This window comes from Episyrphus balteatus, chromosome 1 (genome assembly GCF_945859705.1).
Source record: "Episyrphus balteatus chromosome 1, idEpiBalt1.1, whole genome shotgun sequence".
NCBI classification, from domain to species: Eukaryota; Metazoa; Arthropoda; class Insecta; order Diptera; family Syrphidae; genus Episyrphus; species Episyrphus balteatus.
The window spans coordinates 31,044,503-31,069,356 of NC_079134.1; the positions used below are offsets into that span (position 1 = coordinate 31,044,503).

General features: G+C 31.4%; 2 protein-coding genes across 2 annotated transcripts; both read right to left on the minus strand.

Moving 5' to 3' along the window:
• Nucleotides 1–6,456: 6,456 nt before the first annotated feature.
• LOC129912408 (uncharacterized) lies at nucleotides 6,457–11,321 on the minus strand. The gene is made up of 3 exons (XM_055990663.1): nucleotides 10,019–11,321; nucleotides 8,871–9,962; nucleotides 6,457–8,804 (listed from the first exon to the last, which is right to left on the minus strand). Exons 1-3 carry the CDS (start codon nucleotides 11,319–11,321, stop codon nucleotides 6,457–6,459), a joined length of 4,743 nt encoding a protein of 1,580 aa, XP_055846638.1.
• Nucleotides 11,322–15,867: 4,546 nt separating this feature from the next.
• On the minus strand, nucleotides 15,868–18,922 carry LOC129905904 (uncharacterized). Its single transcript, XM_055981531.1, has 4 exons — nucleotides 18,545–18,922; nucleotides 18,337–18,474; nucleotides 18,122–18,271; nucleotides 15,868–16,088 (listed from the first exon to the last, which is right to left on the minus strand). The coding sequence occupies exons 1-4, from the start codon at nucleotides 18,873–18,875 to the stop codon at nucleotides 15,928–15,930; spliced, it is 780 nt and encodes a 259-aa protein (XP_055837506.1). The 5' UTR covers nucleotides 18,876–18,922; the 3' UTR covers nucleotides 15,868–15,927.
• Nucleotides 18,923–24,854: the final 5,932 nt, after the last annotated feature.

Consider the following 24,854-nt stretch of genomic DNA (forward strand, 5'->3'; position numbering starts at 1 on the left):
GGGCAATAAAGATGACCTAACGGGTTTACTTTCTTTATCTGCATGATATATTATATCACAACAACAAATCGATGCAAATAGATTTTGATATATTTTCTAAAAATAGATGTGTGCTGTGCATACATACGACCCATGTAGGTACCTGCATACAAAAGTTCGGTGGTTGATAAATCTAGAAATTGTTTGATTTCTAAACGAGCAATTTAAGGTATGCAATTTTTGTTTCTGTTCTTTTAACTTCAAAGTAATATAGGTATAGGTACATGTGTATGTACAAATGTAGATGCACGAACCATAATACATACTTTCGTTTATCATATTTTTTTTTTATAAAATCGGTTAGTAGGTCCTAGATAGGTCTGTAGCGTACCTACCTACTATAAAAAGAATTTTCATTTCTATATGTACCTATCGACTGTCTCCTTTTTAAAGACATTAATGCCAAATAACAATCATGCGTCCGCTCAATCATAATTAAATTTAGCATTGCTTTATAGGCATAGGCACCCAGAATCAGAGATACTCATCAGAATCATCAGTCATCACAAATAAAAATTTAGACGTATAGCTACTTAAAAAGAAAAAACAAAACGGCGCGAGATTATAGGCACCTAATACAAAACAACATTATCTAGACTTCTAAAAAGAAATACTAAGGATCCTGTGCGCCTCGCCTGTGCTGAATGGATGGATCACAAAGCTACCTGCGGCATAAAAACAATTCTCCATCTGAACGAACAACAACAAAAGGGGTAATGTGTAGTGACAAGCAACAAAAATAATGTACCACTAAATGACTGAAGAAAACAAAATTCTCACTACACACATAAAAAAAGGGCTATGAAGATGACCTAACGGGGTTTTCTTTTCCAACAGCTGCACCACCAAGTTGGTCGCATAAAAAATAGGAAAGGAAAAGATGGGATAGATTTCAAGCAAAATAGATCATTTGCGTACATACATAGCTAGTGCAAAAAATACTACCATCTACCTACATCGAATTATACATTTCGGTGGTTGATGTATGTGTACGCGGCCGCGACACCATTGGCCGATGTCTCTTGTTTTGTAGTTTGAGGTTGAATTGTATTTTTAATGTACCTAATCGAATTTGTACTGATTTTTTGCTTTTCCTTATTGGAAATATAATTGGGAAAATCTTTCATGTACCTATGATGAATCTGATTTGTAAATAGGATTTTAATTTATTTTAACGCAGAAATTGCTTGAGTTCTTGAGTGTAATATTAAAAAATTTTAATCTTATGCACGCATGCGGATACATAAAAGATAAATATGATTGCATCATAATAATTGCAAAGTATGTTATGTACGTAATATATAAGGTTTATTTTCATTAATTATTTCATATGAAACAATATGCGCCTAAGATGTGTCTTTTGAAAGGTAAAATTGATCGAAATGAACATATAACATGCCCTATGAATGCATTACATAATACATACATAGGTAGGTATTTGTACCTACTGCAAAATGGAATTATTTTTTTTATAATTAATTTTTTTTTTATTTTGTTTTTTGGCTTGAGAGTGGGTATTAATGTGCAAAGGTAAAAATATATATATTTTTTAATATTCGCAAAATCAAGCAAATAATAACATTTTTAAATGAAGAAAGAGCGACATTTTTGTAGGTAGGTACATAACAAAATGTAATGTGTACATACTGAAGTGTGTTTTTAAGTATGGTGTTTTGTACCTTTATAAATCGTTGGGAATTGATATTTCAAAATGTTGTTTTGTGTTTTATAGCTCAAGATATGTATATGTATGTAGTTTGAATATAATAAAATATGAAAATGGTTAATTGGAATTGATACATATTACTTACTTATATATTTTTATTTCGTAGCTGTTAGCTACTTATAATTTAAAATGTGCAGGTATGTAAAATGCTTTCACAGGAATTTGCCCAGTTGAAATCGTGTTGACTACGCACAGCCAGATCTGCTGCTGGATTTTCACTTTCGCTCAATTAACATAACAAACAAACAGGGAGTCCTTGGAGATCCATATGTGGCATAGTTGAATTACATTCATAAATTAAATGCATCTATTGATATTTTTTGTTTGATTTTATTTTACACTCGTAGGTATTTCTTTTATAGTTTGTTTCAATTTCTGTTATCCTTTTTGTTTCATGGTGGTATTTCGATTTTGTTTTATTATTGTTGTTTTTCTGTTTGTATCTTTTTTTTTTTGTACTCGCGAGGATTTTGTTTGTTTTTTTTTTATGAATTTTTGCACTCTCACTTAGACTAAAACGTAATTTTAATAGGTGCATAGCTCAATATTGGGCTACGAAGGACCGTGAACAATAATCTGTTCATAACTTTAGCGGACTGTATAATAAATTCGTAATTATAAATAAATAAAACACAAGTTTATATTTGCAATAGGACTGGACGTCCTCTTTATTGAGAGATCTTGTTAAGACTGACGAGAAGAGAGGGAGGGAAGAATAAGGAAACACACACGATCGTTGGTTGGTGTTGTTGGTTGGCATGTCATGCGTGTGTGTTGGTAGTCTTCTCCGTAGTAGGCACGGATTATTGAACAATAATAATTGATATTTAATGTTCATCTTTTTAACCGCGACACGATCTTGACTAAAATAAGACTGATCTTGAATGGCTATTTTCGAATTTTACTAACATTGGGTTTTGCAAGACCTTCCTACAGATATGCTCCTTAAACATTTCACTCGCAACTCGCTCTTTAAAAATTTTGCTTTCCGATTTATCGGAATTTGGTTCTTTTAATCTGGGACTTGATGGTGATCAGTGAGCATAAAATAAAATGAAAAACAATTAATAATTATACTTGAAGACTAATAACCAAAAATTTTATCTGAAAATTAAAAAAAAAAAAATCAAAAATCTTATTCCAAAAAAAAATTGTTTGCTTCTTTTTGCCATCTGAGACCTTTCTAAATAGAGAATATTTTACTCTGGAACCTATAAGAAAAGAAAACAAAAAACAGAATATTTTATTAAGAAACATATAAAAAATAGATAAGAAATCTGAATTTCTTCTGCAACGTAACTTTATAGCAATACAAAATTTTTCTTCTTAAGAAGTTGAAATATAAGAAGGGACTTTGAACACAGAGAACAAAAAGGACGTTCATTTAATATGATAAAAAAGTTACTTTTCCAAGAAATTATATGCAATATAAACGTCTTGTACATGAAAGTTGTACATCTCCTCAAATAATATTATGATATCAGCAATTTTCATAGAAAACATAATATTCTTTGTCTTTGAACCATTCTAAAGATAGGCTTGATTTCCAAGTTAGATAAAAAGAAACTGAAAACCGACCAGTGTTGTCGAAAACTAAAAATAATAATTAATAAATCAAATTGCTTATTTCTATGTACATCTTTGAAATGTATACATACCTAAAGGTGAACAGTAATAAGGTCTTGATAAAGGATTGGATTTTCTATATTCACTCTTCTGCTTATAAAGAAAAAACTTCAAGATTGCTCCCAGCTTCAAAAAATTCATTAACATTATCATTAAAGAAAATTTCGGTATGAGTATGAACTTAGCGAATTTTGATTTTATTGATCCGTTAATTTTTGTGTTTTGGGTATTTTGCTCAGCAAATCCAAAATGAGTATATATTTTGTTGCTGGATAACCGTAAAAAGGCCTATTTCGATAGGTTTTATTAATTGATGTAAAAATGTTAGAAAACATTTGTTTTAATAGAAAGTAAACTTGATTTCTTTAAAAAATAAATGAAGTTTTTAAATATATCCTTAAATTTCCTGTAAAGTGTAAAGTGATCCGTTTTTGAGGCCAAATGAAAGAAGTTTGAAACAAAAAGAAACTTAAAGTTTAATAAATAGCCGTTCTAAATAATAATAATTATTTTATCTTAAAAGAAAAATAAAAACAAAAAATTGAAAAATTTTGGTTTTTGGATGCAATGATTTGCTATTTCACAATTTGAAATAAAATATTGAAAACGCATATCGTAAAACAATAAGAATATAGCTTTCACATGATTTTTGTGATATTATGATACGATCATTTTTTACTGAGATATAGCCTATTACTCCAGTTGTTTTTTGACCAACGTTGATACTTACGACTGTACGTATTCGACGAAGGTTCAAAATTCATAAAAATAAGAAGTCGGAAGCGGTGATAATTTTATTAATAAATGTAAGTTTTATTATCCGTTTAATTTCTTAACAATTATTGGATAATGCTTAATTAATTAAATTTCATATAAATAACTATTTTCGAAAGATTTGTGCTTGACGTATATTGTCATCGAACACTTTCCAATCGAATTTTTAATTATAAATACTACTTTATGTTAATTAATTACTAACGATCACAATTAAAAAAGGGTTTTTCGAGATTATGTTCGAACGACGTATATTGTCATCGATCGATTTCAATTTCGAATTCCACCTTTTCTTTACTATTTAGTGTTAAACGTTAATGTTAAAAAATATATCAAATTATATTTGTTTTACGTATATATTCGTAAAACAATTTCAATTTGATTTACAACTTACAATTTTGTTAGAATTTTACAATTTTGGAATGTCGGGAAAAAGTGAGTTTCTTCAGAAAATGTTCGCCCTTTTATATTCTAATTCGAGCTTTGGTGCTGCCATTCAAATTTGTAGAAGTTTATTGAAAATAATGAGCCTTGGCAGCATTTTTCTTCCAGCTGCTTAGCTTGTTTGTTGTTGTCGGTATATATGTTTGTCTCTTTTTCACTTATTGGATCTATTGGGAATTATAAAATATTAAATTATTAATTAATTATTAATATTTTTTATAATTCATTACAAAATTATTGTTCCCCAACTAAATATTTGTATTGTGAATAAGTTTTTTAATCTCGGTTTATAAAGTTGTATCGTCAAAACAACTTTGTTTATTCGCGCATGTTTACAAGTGACGTTTAACTTTATTTGTTTATTTTATTCGTGAAATATTTGTGTTTTGTTTAATTTTTTATTGTAAAAATATTAAAAGATTGTTAAATTAATTAAATTTAATGTGTATTTGTTCAGGGACATAAATTTATAAGTGAAATTTTAGTAAAAATAATATGTGTACTTTGTAGGTTATGTTTTGATAAACCTTTTTGTTGTAAATTTGTTTATTTAATTGTTTATATACAATTAAACATTTTCGTTTAATCATTAAAGTGATTATATTTGTTTATTTTAATTGTTTATGTATATTTAATACAAAAAAAATAAACTTGTGACGTTGTGTGTTTTAATATAAGGGTTGCAAATTGCAACTTCAATGTAAATTGTTAATTTTGTGATTTATGTGTTGTTTTTTGTTTGTAATTTAGTGCTAATAGTTTACAAATATGAAACTAAGCAATTTAATTTAATTTTTCTTTCATTTGCAGGTTCCAACTCCCTTATTAGGCAATTGGATTTTGCTGGCGCTCCAATGGACATAAATTTGCAATTTTTTTTATTTACATTGCATTTATAAAATAGGGTAAATTGATGATATTTTACCTTTGCAACATATAATAAAAATTTTTTTTTTTCTTTTTCAGGATTGAAGCTGAATATTAAGAATTTTTATTAATTTTAAGCTTAGAATTAAGTTAGATTAAGAATTTAAAATGCGATATGTAATATGTGATCTTAAAAAAAATGAAAAACAAGATTTTTAATAAATTATTTAATCTTTTAATTCAGTGTCTAGTAAATTCATTTCTTTTATAAAATTATACAATATATTTTAATTTGTATTTAAATTCATTTTAATGTGTGGTTGAACATCTTCCCCCCGTTGAACGGTTACGTTCAAGTATTCTGGCCTTTATTTTTTCTATGCCCCGGCGATGGTGGTGATGAAAGACAACCTTTCCAGCCTTGTTTACGTTTACCTTGACTTGGTACCTGTCAGGTAGGTTTACCGAAAATTGCTTCCTCTTACTATGTATTTCGGATCCTTTCAAAATCAATCCTACTAAGAGTATCCCTGTTAATGAAGAGTTCTTCCCCTTCGCGGGTTATAAACTTCTGGTAATCATTATCTATCCTCATTTTTATTTCTTGGATAGTGGAGGATGGGCGTAATCTATCGAGGGAATGTATCGTCGACCCATTAATAGTAACCGGAATCGGTATGCCTTCGTTTCTATGGATTTGTATTTGGGGTTCGGTAAAGCCTTCATTATTTTGAATAAATTCGGATTCATTCTCCACTTCAGCCGACCACCTTAGGTTTTCCTGTATCAATTCTACCAATGGGGTTGAAATGTTAGGTGGTGAAAACCTTATATCCTCAAGAATGGTGATATAATCCATATCGTCCCAGTTGGATTGCATATTAAACTGTAAGAATATTTATTTGTAGAAATTTGTATGAAAGTTTTAAAAGAACGACACTACAAACAACACATGGACAAAGTATTAGTATAAATTGGTTTCATGTTGTCGTGATAGTTTCGACTTGGTCGATCGGCAAACGACAAATTTTTACAATGGGTCTTTGACAAGTACTAAATCTTGTTCGAACTGTTACAACTCGTACCAATCCATCCTTTCCAGGATGAATCATTTGTATTATCCCTAAAGGCCAAGCAGTCGGTGGAGTGTTTTCATCCTTTATTAGGACAACATCTCCAACCTTAAGGCTTTGTTCGTTGGTTAGCCATTTAGGGCGTTGTTGGAGACGGTTTAAATATTCCGTTGACCATCTTTTCCAAAAATGTTGATTCATTTGTTGGACATGTTTCCATCTTTGGTTGAACGAAGAGTTTGATGCTGTTAGGTCAGGTTCAGGGATTGCATTTAAAGCCTGACCGATGAGGAAGTGACCTGGGGTTAGAACCGCCAGATCATCAATATCATTTCTCAATGCACATAAGGGTCTTGAGTTTAGACATGCTTCAATTTGAGCAAGCAATGTCGCGAGTTCTTCAAATGTGCAAACCGTTATGCCTAGCACACGACGCAAATGATATTTGATGGATTTTACACCTGCTTCCCATAATCCTCCGTGATGTGGAGCGGCAGGTGGGTTGAAATGCCAGTTAATGTTTAAGGCTGGCAAATAATTTGCTATGTTTGGAGCTGCTTCCTTGATGGCTTGTTCTAGATCGCGATCCAATGTTACCTTTCCACCCTTGAAGTTTGTTCCGCAATCTGAATATATGTCCGAGCATAATCCTCGTCGAGACAGGAACCTTTTTAAAGCTGCTATGAAAGCCATTGAGGTCAAATCTGATACGACCTCTATATGTATAGCTTTGGTTGCCATGCATACTAAGATACAAAAATATCCTTTGTAATGTTTTGCGCTTCTGTGAGTGGACATTTTAAGTTGTATGGGTCCAGCGTAATCAATACCCACATGTGTAAAGGGTCTTGTGAGGTTAACTCTAGGTGCCGGCAAAGCTCCCATTAGTTGTTGCGTTGTTGCTGCTCGATGTTTTGCACATATAACGCATTTATGAATTTCCCGTGTTACGACTCGTTTTCCATCGAGGATCCAAAAATTATTGCGAAGAGTGTTAAGAACCAATGAAGTGCCTCCATGCAATGTTTCCTTATGGGCCTTATCAATAATCAAGTTACAGACGTGATGATCTCGGGATAAAATGATGGGGTGTTTCATATCATATGGAACATCTGCGTTTTCCAGTCTACCTTTAACTCGGATCAAACCATTTCCATCTAAAAATGGGCTGAGCGTCATAAGCTGACTTTTCTTGGATAGAGGTTTTTCTGCCTTAAATATATGTAACTCAGATTTAAAGGCTGAAATTTGTACCATTTTTAAGATCAACGTGCTTGATTCATTCAATTCCTTAACGGATAACGGACTTGTTCGTTTATTTTCACGGTCGCGACAATTTTCGACGAATCGCAATACCGTAGCTATTACTCTGACAAGTTTAGTGTATGATGAATACTTTGGCAACCAGTCGCTTGAAGACGTTGAAAGTAATGCATTTATAGATGGTGCCTTGGCTTCTAAGGTTGTTCCTTCGAGTTGAATTGGATTTCTTGGCCATTGGGTTTGATTTTGGCAAAGCCATTCAGGTCCATGCCACCATAGATCACAATCAAGGATTTGCCTGGTTGTTATTCCCCGCGAAGCTAAATCAGCTGGATTATCCTTTGTGGGAGCATGATGCCAATACTCAGTAGGTGTCACATCTTGAATTTCTGCAACTCTGTTTGCAACATAAGTTTTCCATTTCGATGGATGCTCTCGAATCCATTGTAAAACAATAGTAGCATCCGTCCATAGAAATACAGGAAAGGTTTCAAGTTGCATGTCTTGAATCGTAGCTTTTATAAGTTTAGCTAGCAATAATGCGCCGTTTAATTCCAAACGAGGTAAAGTTATTGGTTTTACTGGAGCAACCTTGGATTTTGCAGTTAATAAATTGACCTTGATGTTTCCATTTTCATCTTGGGTTCGAATATATAGAACTGCGGCATATGCTTTAATAGAAGCATCACAAAATCCATGAATTTGGTTTGTTTGGTTGGTTTTCGATATACCAATCCATCGTGGAATTTTTAGTTTATTCAGATTTTTTAAATCCTCTTTAAAATCGTACCATTGTTGTGTGATATCTTGAGAGACCTTGCTATCCCAAGAGTAACCGCCGATCCAAAGGGTTTGAATAAGTATTTTGGCTATTATGATGATAGGCGAGATCCATCCAACTGGATCGTACAATGATGCTATTTCCGAGAGTATGATACGTTTGGTTTTGGCCTGCGTATCTGATAAACCTTGAACATTAAAAGTGAAGTAATCTTATGCAGGATACCATCGAATTCCCAGAGTTTTTACAGATTCCGTTTCTTGTAGTTCGAGTGAACCTTGTAGCTCCTTATCTTCTGTTGGTAAGTGTGATATGACTTCTACTCGGTTACTTGCCCACTTTCGGAGTTTAAATCCACTCTTACTAAGCATATCTCGTAACTGCCTCTGTAATTTCAGGCATTCATCGATGGTTTCTGCTCCACTTAGTAAATCATCAAAGTAAAATTCTGATGAAGTTGCCTTCACTGCTAATGGATATGTTTCTTGTTCATCTAGTGCTGCTTGTTGTACTGTGCGAACGGATAAAAATTGTGCAGGGGACACGCCAAAGGTGACGGTCTTAAGTTGATAATCTTTAAGCATTTTTGTTTCTGGATCTCTCCATAGGATGCGCTGAAACGTGCGATGTTCTGGGTGCATCCAAATCATTCGATACATTTTTTTAACGTCTGCTGTGATCACTACCTTATGTTTTCTCCAATTGAGAACAGTAGAGAATAACTTCGGTTGTATAGTTGGACCGATCAATAATTGCTCGTTCAGTGATTTACCATTTGTAGTTTTAGCAGATGCGTCGAAAACTACCCGTAGTTTGGTAGTGGTGCTTTGTTTAAAAACCGCATGATGTGGTATGTAATAATGTGGTTCATTTGGTTTGGGTGGTTCATATTCTTCCATGTGACCCATGGTTATATATTCATCCAAACAGGCTTCATACTCGCGTTTAAGTTGTGCGTTCTTGGATAATTTCCTTTGTAAATATTCATAACGCCTCAGCGCGAGTTCCCTTGAGGAACCTAGACTTGGTCCATTTGGATCTGTGAATGGTAATTTTACCATATATTGATTATTTGGCAGCCGTTCATAGTTGGTTTTATATAACTCCTCACATTTTTGATCTTCTGGAGTTTGTGTGTTGAAGGTTTGCACTTCTTCCATCTCCCAGAATTTCTGAAGTAGAAATCCGAGTTCGTTGATGGGGTTTGTAGTTGCGATGAATACCTTCACTGAAGCGTTAGGTGAGATAAAATTATTTCCTAATATTATCCATCCAAATATAGTGTTGATGGCGACTACGGATCTACCTGGAGCGTAGCGTATGCCTTCGCGAATAATATGGCCATATACATCGGCTCCAAGTAAAATGTCTACTGGATTAGGTTTCCAGTTCAGTTTAAGATTTTTGAAATGTTTAAGACTTGACTTGATGTTTCTTTAGCTGGCAGTAGGTCAGTGATTGTTTCTAATACGAACATTTTCACTTCTACCGCCGTGTGGTTGTTTTTAGTAGATTTAAGTCTTAACTGCACCCTTTGTTTGGAACATGCAGTTTGGTTTTTGCTTAGACCATGAATTTGTATTGATGTGGGTGTTCCACGTATTTGCATCCTCTGACAGGCGTTTTCTGTGATGAATGAGGTTTGCGATCCTGTATCTATCAGGCATCGCAATATTGTTGAACGACCATTGCGGTCACATGCTGTTACCAATGTGGTTGGCAATAGAGCATTACAATTTTCCATTGACAGGAAAGTGTTTGTCCTTTCAGCATCATTACTGTTAAACCTTTCAGTATTTGAATCCTTTGATGAAGACTCATCGAAATGAAGTGTAGTGTGATGTGATTGATGACATTGTTTGCATTTAAACTTATTTCGACACTTTGCGTGCGAATGTTTGTTTGAAAAACAGTTAAGGCATCTATTCGATGCTTTAATTATTTTTTTGCGTGTAGGTACATCCATATTTAAATAAGTTTTACAGGTCCCGACGTAATGTTTTTCGTTGCAGGCGGGGCAATAAGAATTAACGAGGGTGTGATAGGTTTGAATGTTTTCCCTTTTGATGTTGGTGGTACTTGGTTTTGCACCAATAATACTACCGATGGATTCCAATACTCGAATCCTTTTGTTTAAAAATGCTAAAAATGTTGAGTATTTTGGAAGTTCTTGGTTATCTCCCAATTCCTCTTCCCAGAGGCGCAATGTCACAAATGGTAATTTTTGAACTATCAAAAATATCAACAATGCATCCCATTGACTGGTGTCTATTTTCAACACCTTGAGCTGCTGTAAGCACTCTTCGGTTGTATCGACTAACATTTTTAGGCTCTTTCCCGATTCAGCAGTAATTTTGATTTGGTTGACTAGGGTCTTGAGGTGAAAATTTGCTAAAGTTCTAGTATTTTCATATCGCTTTTTTAATTTACTCCAAGCCGGTTCATAATCTTGATTAGTGATGGGAGTATGTTTTAATAATTTTTCCGCATCACCACTAAGACATCCCTTTAAATAATGGAGTTTTTGTACCGGTTGCAGCTGGTTGTTATCATGAATTAATGATGTGAATAAATCGGAAAATGATCTCCATGAATTATAATCACCATCGAATTTTGGCAATGTAATTTTTGGCAATTGAGTATATTTGAACTGAGGTTCTGCTAAAACCGTTGAATTTGGGTTGGTATCTGTAGCTGTTCTATTGATACCATCTTCAAGCTCGCCCATATACTCACACTGAGCCAAAAAACAACGTAAAATCAATCGAAACCACTTTGAATCAATGGAAAATCACTACATTTTTAGCCTAAAGTGGAAAATGATTGAATCAAAGTAGCACACTTTAAATCAAAGTTGTTCACACATTAAAAAAAAATAAAAAAAAGTAAAACTGGCATCCGCTGGGGATCGAACCTGCTATACCTGGGTTGACAAGCTTGTGCTTTACCACTGTGCCATCTCACTTATAAAAATTGATGTGACAAACTGTAACTTAACCATAGGACGATTTTTAGAAAATTAATGAATATATTTTTCACCATTGATTCAATGTAGAACGGATTAAAAATTACTATGCGTTTTTTCTCTGGGTGCATCGTATTTGATTTCGATTTCATCGAATTGTTGCTTTTTTATATAAGCATTCTCGCACTCAGCCTTTGATATGATGATGGCTTCATTTATTTGTCGATCTTGTTTAACGAATTCATGCCAAAACTCACGCATATCGATCATTTTTTGTTTGTAAAAACCAGCCGTTCGTTTTTCCAATCTGGTTTTCTTGCCATTTTCGATTGTTTTTTCAATCTTCGTTTTCAAAACGAGTTGATTGACTAATAGCTTGTCAAGATCATTCATGATTGAATGGATATAAATGCGATTAATTTGTAACCCGGTCGTGTAATTGATTTTTTTTTGCTGTGATTAGCACAGAAAAAAAAAAACAAAGTGAACAAAAAAAAAATAATAAAAAAAAAGAAAAGTATTCGGTTTTAATAAACTAACAAATTATTAATATTTATCACCGTTCCTGGATGGAACCACCAATGTTTTTTGACCAACGTTGATACTTACGACTGTACGTATTCGACGAAGGTTCTAAATTCATAAAAATAAGAAGTCGGAAGCGGTGATAATTTTATTAATAAATGTAAGTTTTATTATCCGTTTAATTTCTTAACAATTATTGGATAATGCTTAATTAATTAAATTTCATATAAATAACTATTTTCGAAAGATTTGTGCTTGACGTATATTGTCATCGAACACTTTCCAATCGAATTTTTAATTATAAATACTACTTTATCCAATATATTATTATTTTAATAATTTTTTATTATTTTTGTTATTTTTTTTTTCTTCGTTAATACTACTTTATGTTAATTAATTACTAACGATCACAATTAAAAAAGGGTTTTTCGAGATTATGTTCGAACGACGTATATTGTCATCGATCGATTTCAATTTCGAATTCCACCTTTTCTTTACTATTTAGTGTTAAACGTTAATGTTAAAAAATATATCAAATTATATTTGTTTTACGTATATATTCGTGAAACAATTTCAATTTGATTTACAACTTACAATTTTGTTAGATCCTTCTCGCTTGGAATGTCGGGAAAAAGTGAGTTTCTTCAGAAAATTGTCGCCCTTTTATATTCTAATTCGAGCTTTGGTGCTGCCATTCAAATTTGTAGAAGTTTATTGAAAATAATGAGCCTTGGCAGCATTTTTCTTCCAGCTGCTTAGCTTTCATATGATTGTTTGTTGTTGTCGGTATATATGTTTGTCTCTTTTTCACTTATTGGATCTATTGGGAATTATAAAATATTAAATTATTAATAAATTATTAACATTTTTTATAATTCATTACAAAATTATTGTTCCCCAACTAAATATTTGTATTGTGAATAAGTTTTTTAATCTCGGTTTATAAAGTTGTATCGTCAAAACAACTTTGTTTATTCGCGCATGTTTACAAGTGACGTTTAACTTTATTTGTTTATTTTATTCGTGAAATATTTGTGTTTTGTTTAATTTTTTATTGTAAAAATATTAAAAGATTGTTAAATTAATTAAATTTAATGTGTATTTGTTCAGGGACATAAATTTATAAGTGACATTTTAGTAAAAATAATATGTGTACTTTGTAGGTTATGTTTTGATAAACCTTTTTGTTGTAAATTTGTTTATTTAATTGTTTATATACAATTAAATATTTTCGTTTAATCATTAAAGTGATTATATTTGTTTATTTTAATTGTTTATGTATATTTAATACAAAAAAAATAAACTTGTGACGTTGTGTGTTTTAATATAAGGGTTGCAAATTGCAACTTCAATGTAAATTGTTCATTTTGTGATTTAGGGGAAGGTTGCCTAAAATGGCCCCCCTAAGGAAAATGTTTTATATCTCGAAAAACAGTAGCATTCAAACTTAAATGCTATATACATTTCAAAGTTTAATATATTACTGTCACATTTTTTTCATTTGCGAGTTGAAAAAGTTCCAAAAAGTATTTAATTTTTTTAATTTTCAAGACGTCTACAAATTTCACTGATCAAATTTACCCGGGTAAAATGGCACACTGTCCAAACATACGTGATTTTAAATGCAAAATTGAGTCAAAGGGATTCTTTTCAATTTTCTTGGAACAAGTGGTGCTTAATCCCCCCAGATCTTTCATCGAGTCTATCAAAACCCAGTTCATGTTGGTTGCTCGTCTCGTTTTTGTAGTTTTTGCAACTTTGAGTGTTTTGGATGCTTTTTTCCAGGTTTTTGACGGAATCAAGGGCTTTCCTCAGTCCAGGACTTCCTCTCAGTACATCGTTCATAAATAGCAACTATTTTCACTTAAAAAAAAAATAAAATGTGAAAAAAAATTTAAAATGACATGTGAAATAGGTATGCCATTTTACCCGAGCACTAAGTAGGCCATTTTGCGTTTTTTCAATTTAATTTTTACATCAAAAAATTTAAAATCGTTTTAAACCAACTTATTTCAGTAAATTAATAAGAAATACTTCATGCGTACACACATTAACTTCTTTTTCCAAAAAACAATGTTTTTTATACTTTTTTTTGCAAAAAAAATTTCACAAAATTTTAACGAGTGTACTTTTTGATGTGGATAGAGACAGTTTGACCTGTCAAATTTCAAATAATAGCTTGAAGTTCCTGAAATTTCGTATATGTTGGTTTTGCCAAATAAACTAAAGAATCGCGTTCATAAAAGTTTCTTTCGAATCTACGATTTCTAGCAAGGGGGCCATTTTACCTTGGGGTGCCATTTTAGGCCACTTTCCCCTATGTGTTGTTTTTTGTTTGTAATTTAGTGCTAATATTTACAAATATGAAGCTAAAGCAATTTAATTTAATTTTTCTTTCATTTGCAGGTTCCAACTTATTTGTCTATTGTTTCAATGTTATCATTTGTGTGTATGGCTATTTTAGGTTTTAATACATACATATATGTGACACAGCTGTGCAATTCATTTTATTTAAGATCAAAAAATTTTAACAAAAAAAAACCATATGAAGTTAAAAAAAAATAGACAAATTAAGGCTAAAAAATTCACTTGATTAAAATTAAACAAAATTTGGAAAAAAATTCGATTCTTCAATTCTTTTTTTTTTTACTTGCGATATAGGTACTATACCTCAAGTTATGCATTCGTACAAAAAAAAAGTTGAGATAGCATTTTTCCAAAACATTACGATGGTAGAGAATGCCAAAAAAGTGGGTCCCGGAAGTCCGTCTGTCTGTCCGTCTGTCTGTCTATAAACGAAGCTAAAGCCTAAACGGATGGACTGATTGATGTCAAACTTGGTATGTAGCGTTATTTGGCGACTCTACAGAGGGGTTTTTGGAATTAATTTTTTTGGACCAAAAATGATTTTAGTAAAATTGAAATTGCTCGAAAACGGCTCCAACGATTTTGTTTAAAAAATTCTAATGTAAGTTTAAACACAAGGTCTATCTCCTAATAAAATTTTTTTTTTTTAAATCATTATTAACGGTACCTGCTATAGAACCGTTTTTTTTTTCAAATCCGATTATCTCGGAAAGTACTTATTCGATTTCAACGAAACTTTTTGTGAAGAAGCATTTATATAATTTTAATATAAGCCAGAAATATTTTGGAAAAAATAATTTTTGGATTTTTTAAAAAATTTTTGAAAATCTTTTTGAAAAATCAAATTTCCGAAAACGGGACATTGAATTTTTTTGAAATGTTGTTTTTAGATGTTAATTAGTGATTTCTACAAAATGGCATACCAATTTTATTTTAAAACTTTTTTCCGAAAAATCATTCATAAAAACTGCATAGGTACTTGTTTAAAAACGAATTTCATTTGTTTTATATTTTATTTTTTTTTTTGTACCTGACATTTCCCAAATTTCTATATAAAAAGTCTTAACAATTTAAGCAACTTGAACTCTAAGAGCAAGTTCGTGAGACCCAGTCGTGCATTTTATTTATTTTAAGTTTTATTTCTTGTGATTGTGCAATAGCGTAAAATTATTTCTAAAAATTGAAAACATAATATGAATAGTTTTGTTTTGACTAAACTGAAAATCTTACCCTTTTAACGTCTTAAAATAAATGCCAAGCCCTGTATAATTTTGTATATATTTATATTAAAAACTCGAATAAATTGATCTGCCAGCTGTAATTAAACTTAAAAAAATATGAATTATATATGTATAACTAAATGTTTGTACACATTTACAGATGAATAAAGGTGAACAAATTAAATACCAAGAAACAGTTTCTGCATATCAACTTTTATTTTTAAACATTTTGAGAGTAATTATGTATTCTTCGCCCCTCATCCAATTCGTATATCTATTTTCGGTTTTTCTGTTGTTATTTGATTTTGCTTAAGTTCATTGAGTTCTTTTTTTAGGTCTTTTATTTCTGTCAGTAGACTTAGAAACGTTTTGTTTGCTTTTTTTCTTGGAGCAATCGTCCTTGGGGAATCTGTGTTGGCTGAAATAGAAGAAGATACACGTAAATAAGCCATTAACTTATGAACTTGAATAACTTAAAAGGAAAAACCAAAAACATTGAATTCCGTAAAAAAAAAATCAAAAAGAAATGTTTGAAATTAAAAAAAACAGAAAAATCCTTTTTTTAATCAAATCGAACAATACAAAAAACAACAGTTGGATTTTAATGCAAAAGTCACAGTCACACTTCCTTTTTTCTGTTCTGATCTAGTCCTTATTTTGGTTTTCTCGACGTTGAGAAATTTGGAGGAATCAACACCTAAACACCAAAATTTCCAAAAAAAAATTCAAAGTCACGTTTTTCATTAAAAGATAAAAACTATTAGTCGGATTTTGTAATCAAAATCGTAGGAGCAGTTTTTGAGAGAATTAAAAATATGATTGGGTTTAGTCCGGACATGCATGTATTTTATATGTTTTATTTTATTTTTCATGCTACTCACATGCTCGTTTTGATAAAACATATTTGATTTAATTAACCAAAAAAAAAAAAAAAACATGAATACCCTGACTAAACGCCTGGTTCTAGAAAAATGGTTTATACTTTTTTGAAAACTGTGTTTAATGTAGACAAGAACCTCATTAAAAAATTTTACTTTCAGGCTGTAACGAAAAAAATGGCGTCATAAGTCAACATATACCTATTTCAAATAAGAAAAAAACTCAAATCCTCTTGGGGTGCCATCTAACGTCAAAATAAAAATTTGAAAAAATTACAAATTTTTTTTTATTTAGAAAGAGTTTTTCTACATAGCAACTTGATTCAAAAATAACGAACGCTTTAATGTTCCCTTATAATCTTATATGCACTCTCTCCCTGAGAGCGAGATCATTCATTTTGATATCCCGTTTAGTTAGTTTAACTTTGCAAATTTTTGTGAAAACTGTGAAACAAGTGCTTCTATTTTAGCTCAATTCAATAGCCCTTTTTTATTGGTTTTTGTGTGTAAATAAAAAAAAGAATACAAATGCAAAAATGTTCTTGAAATTGCATATTATCAAAGGATTTTACCTCTACTTTATACCATTTGTACAAAGTTTGATTTAGTAAAAAAAAAAAATAAAATCGTCAATTTTTTAACTTTTTTGTCTTTGATTTTAGGTTAGAATTTTAGTCAAAAATAATTTTTAAAATTTTTTAACCATCTTAACTTGACAGAAAATTTAATTTGCTATGAAAAGTGTCTTTGAACCATTTCAAAGTTGGGCTAAGTTTTCGAGTTAAATAAAAAAAAAAAAAACTGAAAACCGACCAGTGTTGCCGTTTTCTCAGAAATGCACCAATGGATTTAGTAGCACTTTTGGCTGGAGTATTCTTTTATGTCAAGGAATCATAATCAGCAATAAAAACTCTTGAACGAATTTGTTCCATTCAAAATTGTCTATTCAATAGACTATTATGTCTACCTAGGTAAAAATATTTTTTTTCTCGTACCTATCAAAAAAAAAAAAATTAGGTACTCAAACACAATAAATTACAGTAAAACCCGGATAAGTGCCTCTCGCTTAAGTGCCTAACCCGCATAAGTACCTTTGTTTTTTTAGAACCATAATTTTAAGGATTTTTTCATATACAACTCATCTCTTAAGTACCTTTCGCTTAACTACCTTCCCCGCTTAATTACCTGCTATTTCAAATACTTATAATTGAATTTACATGCAGAAATTTCTTTTAAGTACACATTTGAAACAAGTTTCAACAATAAGAAAAACTTCGTTTGCTATAGCGCTTCAAAAATTTTACTAAAGGTAGAAACTAACTTGTTTGCTATTTTAAACTTTCAAAGTAAATTTTGTTTGTGAAGATAATTTTTTTAGTTATCAAACATGTTATTTTTTATTATTGAATAAATAATGAGATAAGTGCCTATTAGCAATTAAGTGGGTTCTTGTAAGTACCTAACCCGCTTTAGTGCCTATCAAAACGAAGCATTTAAGGTGAAGTACTTATCCGGGTTTTACTGTACTACAAACACAAAGATCATATTAAAATCGGTATCACTCTTTACTCACAATATACATCCAATGGACAGTTGTAGAACCATTTAGCTGAATTTCCTCCATAAGTACCAAAGCTAAAATATTTTATATTCACGGGATTCATATCCAAATATTTTAAAAGGGGTACTCTATGCCCGGGTACATTTACAATAAGTTCCCCTTCTGAAAATAAAATCACACATTAGTTAAGTATACAAACTTTTTTATTTTAAGTCAATCACTTTTACCATTGGTTTGAATTATTTCAACTGGTATTGGATCCAAAGACGATAAGATGTTGGGAGAATTAACTTCAGTATTTCTAGAAATTCCTATAGACTTTCCAGTACTTATCCAAGAAAGCGTATTTCCATAACCACCAAGAACTGTAAAATTATAAAGAGGCAAATTAGCTTTAAGAATTTTTTTTAATGACAAAAAACTTCAATATGTTACCGATTTCATAACCACGACCATGTTTTGCAGCTACAGATAAATCAATACAACCGAAATGAAAATTAAAATAAACAGGGAATTCCCAATTGGGGCTATTATTTTCTGAAAGCAATATGTGGGCCTCCATCGAAGTCATTACGTAGAATTTCATATGTAATCGTTCATTGTGTTTTGGCAAATTTGTTTTTATTGAAGAAACTTCAATAAAATCTCTGTAACCATATGCTCTATGTTCTAAATTTTGCACATTACAAGATTCTAAATTTTTATTTGCATTACAAAACTGAATAAGAATAACAACAATCGGTATGAATTGGTATTTAAGATTCATGTTTTCAACCGTAGTCTTGGCTAAATCGCGAGTGACTGATCGTAAGTAGCTACTTTTGAATTGGACTAACATTGTTTTTTACTTTTGATAAGAAACATAATTTTGTAAGTTGATTTGAGCTTAAGTTGCGATATTCATTTATTTACCAAATTGATTATGATGTTTCGAATGATAGTCTTCATTATATTAACAAATAGGGTAAAATCGTTATTTTAGGTCTTTTTATAAATATAAAATTGAACAAATGAGAATGCCATGGCATAAACTATCAAAAAACCCAGCACTCTGACTGAATATAATCAGACATTATATGGGTTGAAAGGGCATCAATCGAAAATAACAAAAATTTGAAAAATTATTCTAATAAAACCATCACCGGAAGTTGTAATGACGATTGTTCAATTAAATTTAAAGTGGTTTTTTTGGTAATAAACAAAAAATAAAAACAAATTTTAATCAATATAATTTTTGAGACGATAGAATAAACCAAAATTAATAAATTTTATTATGTAGGTACCTACCTGATTAATAAATTTTAAATAATATCTAATTCACCTTTTTTTCTTTATTTTCCAGTTGTATACCTACCTACCTATCCATCTGTATTTTTTCGAAGTTTGATTTGTTATTTTGGTTTTGCCTTTGGATAATATTTTTTTGACATATTGGGGTATGTTGGTAGATTTGGTCAGTCGTCGTTCATGAAATTGCAGTTCCCATAGGTGGACCGTTTATATGGTGGGTTGAAAGATCGTAATTGAAATTCGTATAAGAAATGTGGAAGACTTTTGAAGTTTAATTTTGACCATAAAATAAACTAAAATTACTGCATGAGGTTGGAATTGGAATATATTAACAAATCACGTCAAAAAAAAAATTTCCTGTACGATTTGACATTCGAAATGAGTTAATTTGTGAAATTATCTCATTTGGGCTTTATTGAAAGCATAAGCTATAAATCGCGCGACGCGACGCACATAAGAGTATTTGCAGTAAAAACCTGGTCATAAGTCGATTTTGTGAAAATCAAAATTGACACCAAAAAGTTTGGCAAAGTGGGTGCAAAATAAACATGTGTCAATATGCTGCACTCATTTTTTTGTTTTTCGATCGTGTCTTGTAAAAAAATGAGTTCAAAGTGAACTGTTACATCTACCTCATTTTTATTTGAATGCGAAGTATTTTGATAAGTGTTATTCTACATGCGATATCGAAGTGTTGTGATAGAAATCTAAAAAAAAATTAAATGGAGAATTCTTCTTCAGTTATTTATATAAATTGAAAAAAAAACAAACAAAATAAAAATATAAAAAAAACAAACAAAAAAAAAAAAAAAAAAAAAAAAAACCTGAAAATAAAAAAAAAAACCGAAAAAAAAAGAAGAAAAAAAAAAAACAAACAAACTAATTTTTAAATTAAATTAATAATGTTTCTTTTTTTTATATAGATAGAATTTACGACGAGAGAGTTCTCGTCTACCGAAGAAAGAGGGGAATGTAACGAAGTTACAAAATCACCCCCAAACTAAGCCAACTAATAACAACTGAGAACAGTGTTGCCATGAAAATGTTTTGAAAAATCTGTAGAAACGACGAAAAAAAATCTGCAATGCAGATTTTTTAAAATTTGGGATACTCATACTCAATTTGAAAAAGTTTGCGAACAGGTGTCAGCAAAATTAATTATGGGAGTATTTTTTCTCGCTTAAATCGTTAAACTTTCTAAATAATTGTATTGTTAAGCTTTTTCCTCTATAAAATAAAAATCGTACTGAGTGTTTGTTAAAATTTGCATTTGAGAAAATGAAATCTAGATTTCAAGAAGGAAAATTATAGAATGTTATGAACAAACTCCAGCTGATTCGAAAACTAAAGTAATAAATAATAGGAAAAATTGATAGTTTTGGCAAAATAAATGGTGTCTTAATTCGTCCTTGGCCTTAATTAATTTACATTTACAAGATATTTTTAATGAAATCCATTTCTGTTTTTGAAACGTTAATACTACGTTTCCACCTACCCTAAATCCGAGATTTAGCTGAGTAGATTTAGCACAAATCTCGAGTTTTCTTCTATATCTCGGATTGAAAGTAGGTGAAAATCTTAGATTTAGAGCAGCTCAACCCAAATCTGAGATTTAGCGAAGTAGATTTAAAATAAATCTCGAGATTTATTCTAAATCTAGTTAGCTAAATCTCGGATTTAGCGTAGGTGGAAACATAGTATAAGTTTCAGTTGCAGATTAAATCTGTACTGCAGATTTATGGTTCTTAAAAGTCTGGGAATGGATTAAAAATCTGCAAAATGCAGATAAATCTGCACTAATGGCAACACTGACTGAGAACCCAGAAAACCCCTCAATGGATGCTACATCAAGATTCTACAGCTGCAGTCATATCCGAAAAATTGTTGCATACCGTGGGGCGCCCACGCAATTCTTGTTCTTGTTATAAGCCTGGTACGCTGCTCGCGCTAAATTTTAGCTCCCATACAAATTATCGAAAATTTTTAGCCAAGATAAAATGGATCCCATACAAGTTATCGATAACTTGTATGGAAATTTTATCTCAGCTAAATTTTAGCGCGAGCAGCGTACCAGGCTATACACAGAAATATGTTATTGTTATTAGTTTATTGCAATGCACAATAACAATACAAAAGAAAAATGTGTATCTGTTTCTATATTACTCCAGTCAAAGCGTCGGAAAAAAGGGCCTCACCTTGCGCTGAGAGGCTCTGTCTGTTTTTATTTCATGGATCGATAGGGGTATATTTAAAAGGCTTAAACCCAATTTCTCACCACCTGATCATTCTTTTTAGCGGAGTTATTCACAAAAATGCATTTTTTGGGATATTTTACTTCTAAGCTAATATCTTTGCTCCAGATTGTCGTAGACCAAAAAATAAACATACATTCTCTTTCTTATAATATTTTCTATTGTTGTATGTAATTTCATTGTATTTGAGTGAGTAAATATAAAATGGCAGCCATTTAAAGTCAAATTCTTGTTGTTAAAAAACACATTTTTGTCATTATTTCGAAAAAAGCTTATATCATGATTAACATTTTTCTAACCTATTTTGTAGCCCTGTTCATGTCCTGCATTTTAAAGAAAAAATGAGCTCTTTATCGCCAAAGATGGCTGAGCTATTGATAAATGAACGCATGCAAAACCGGTTCGAAAACACCCAAAAATATCGTTTTTTGGGAATAACTCGACTTCAGAATGTCCTACGGCATAATATAAAGCAATGAATTGTTCTTTACAACATTTTCTATCAATTTAATGAACAATCTTTTTGTTGAAACAAATAGAAAATAAGTAATATTAAGTCAAAGTCGTTTTTTTGTTTAGCAAACTCTTGCCTTATTATTTTGCAAACGGTGCGAGTATTGGCTAAGAAAATAAGATATTATTGTAGTCCTTTAAATTATCTACAATTTAAAAAAAATTAGCTCTCTACGACCCACACGAGCCGAGAAATTAATTTTTTAAAAAAGGTCCAAATGACCAACGAAAAAATATAAGACAAATTCTCTTATAACAAGAAACAATGAAAACAACCCCTCTCACTGAGAACTAGTATTCGAATCATAAACAAGGGAAATTTTTGAAGTTATACTTCTTATGGGAGGGTGGGTATGAAAATTTACTTTTTGACAAGAATGTCAAAGGGATTATGACGCGATCACCCTGGGTAGCAGGGCTGTCGTTTTACCTTTAGAGTAGGCAGTACTTTAGTATTTAAAAATGCAGTACGCCGCAGTACGGCAAACATAAAACACACAACACGTTGCAAGTTACATGTTTCATGTGGCAAGTTGCATGTGGCAAGTTGCATGTGGCAAGTTGCATGTGGCAAGTTGTATGTGGCAAGTTGCGTGTGGCAAGTTGCATGTGGCAAGCTGCATGTGGCAACATGTGACAAGTTGCATGTGGCAACATGTGACAAGTTGCATGTGGCAACATGTGACAAGTTGCATGTGGTAATTTTCATGTGGCAAGTTGCCAGGGTTGCAAAAAGCTCACATTTCAGTTTAGGTAGCTCACTTTTGAGTTAGGTACCATAGCTCAGCTCATTTGAGCTGAGTGAGCTGAGCTGAAAGTGAGCGCCCCAACTTCCAACGCCTTTATCTCGGAATTTTGAAGAAAATGAAAAAAAAAAAAATTTTTGATGCTAAAAGGTAGCGGGGACTCTAACCTACATTTGGGTACAACTCTCATCCCTGTAGGTCCACGCGTTCTCAAACCGGGAGAACTTAAAAGAAAAAAAAAAATAGGCATGATTCTGAAAAAATAGGCATGATGTGGCGGTTTAACATGGAAGGCGCTTTTTTAAAAATCTGACAATGTGCAAAGCGTAGGCCCATGACACAAGCTATCATTTGGCATCACTCCCAAAAATTGCTCTCAAGCGGTTTAGCTTCCAGGAGCGTTCAAAGATTTGGGGATTTTTCGAAAAAAAAAAATTTACCCCAACTTTCAAACGCGATTTTCTCGGAATTTTGAAAAAAGTCGAAAAACCGGATTGTACCGGAATGTTTTTTTATGATAAAAAAAGAAATATTTTACTAAAAAAAATAGAAATATATTTACTATTAAAAAAACCAAGAAAAAAGATCACGAAAAATTATCTGTTTTATTTATAAAAATATCCATGTGCTAAAATAATTCCATTAATAACTAGAACCAAACATCTTAAGCTATGGTGTTTTATAAAAGTTTAAAATATCTTCATATTTCATTATACTTTCCAAATAAAAATCAATGTATCCTCTCACCCATCACAGCTCAGCTCAGCTCACTTTACTTTAGCTCACCCAACAGCTCAGCTCAACCATCAGCTCAGCTCACTTTCAGCACAGCTCAAATGAGCTGAGCTATGGTACATAGCTCAAAAGTGAGATGGCTCAAAATTTGAGCTGAGCTGTGAGCTGAGCTCAGCTAACTTTTGAGCTTTGTAGCAACCCTGCAAGTTCCATATTGCTACTACTAGTGCTGAAGCACACACAATTCTTATAAAATTACATATCGCACATTTTATGAGCAATTCATTTACTTTCGTTAACCATATACCGTACTTTCTGAACCGCACAACATGAGTAAATTTCACAGAATAAATTGAAAACTACATGGACGCAAGGAGGATGAAAGAATTAATTTATTGTTCACTTGATAAAAATGTAAAAAAACGAAGTGTGGATTAATTAATTTAATAATAGAAATTAAAAATATCAAATGAAATTCATTTACATATACTGAATGAGAAGTATAACTTCAGTCGCGTGTACATGTGTACACACACTTTTTTTTGAATTTTCGTACGGATTAATGCTTTCTTAAAATTATAATAACTCGGCTCCCGTGGGTCGTAGAAAGCTAAATTTAAATTGTAGATAATTTAAAGGACTACAATAATATCTTATTTTCTTAGCCAATACTCGCACCGTTTGCAAAATAATAAGTCAAGAGTTTGCTAAACAAAAAAACGACTTTGACTTAATATTACTTATTTTCTATTTGTTTCAACAAAAAGATTGTTCATTAAATTGATAGAAAATGTTGTAAAGAACAATTCATTGCTTTATATTATGCCGTAGGACATTCTGAAGTCGAGTTATTCCCAAAAAACGATATTTTTGGGTGTTTTCGAACCGGTTTTGCATGCGTTCATTTATCAATAGCTCAGCCATCTTTGGTGATAAAGAGCTCATTTTTTCTTTAAAATGCAGGACATGAACAGGGCTACAAAATCCAATCAAGAAGGAAGCTTTTTTCGAAATAATGACAAAAATGTGTTTTTTAACAACAAGAATTTGACTTTAAATGGCTGCCATTTTATATTTACTCACTCAAATACAATGAAATTACATACAACAATAGAAAATATTATAAGAAAGAGAATGTATGTTTATTTTTTGGTCTACGACAATCTGGAGCAAAGATATTAGCTTAGAAGTAAAATATCCCAAAAAATG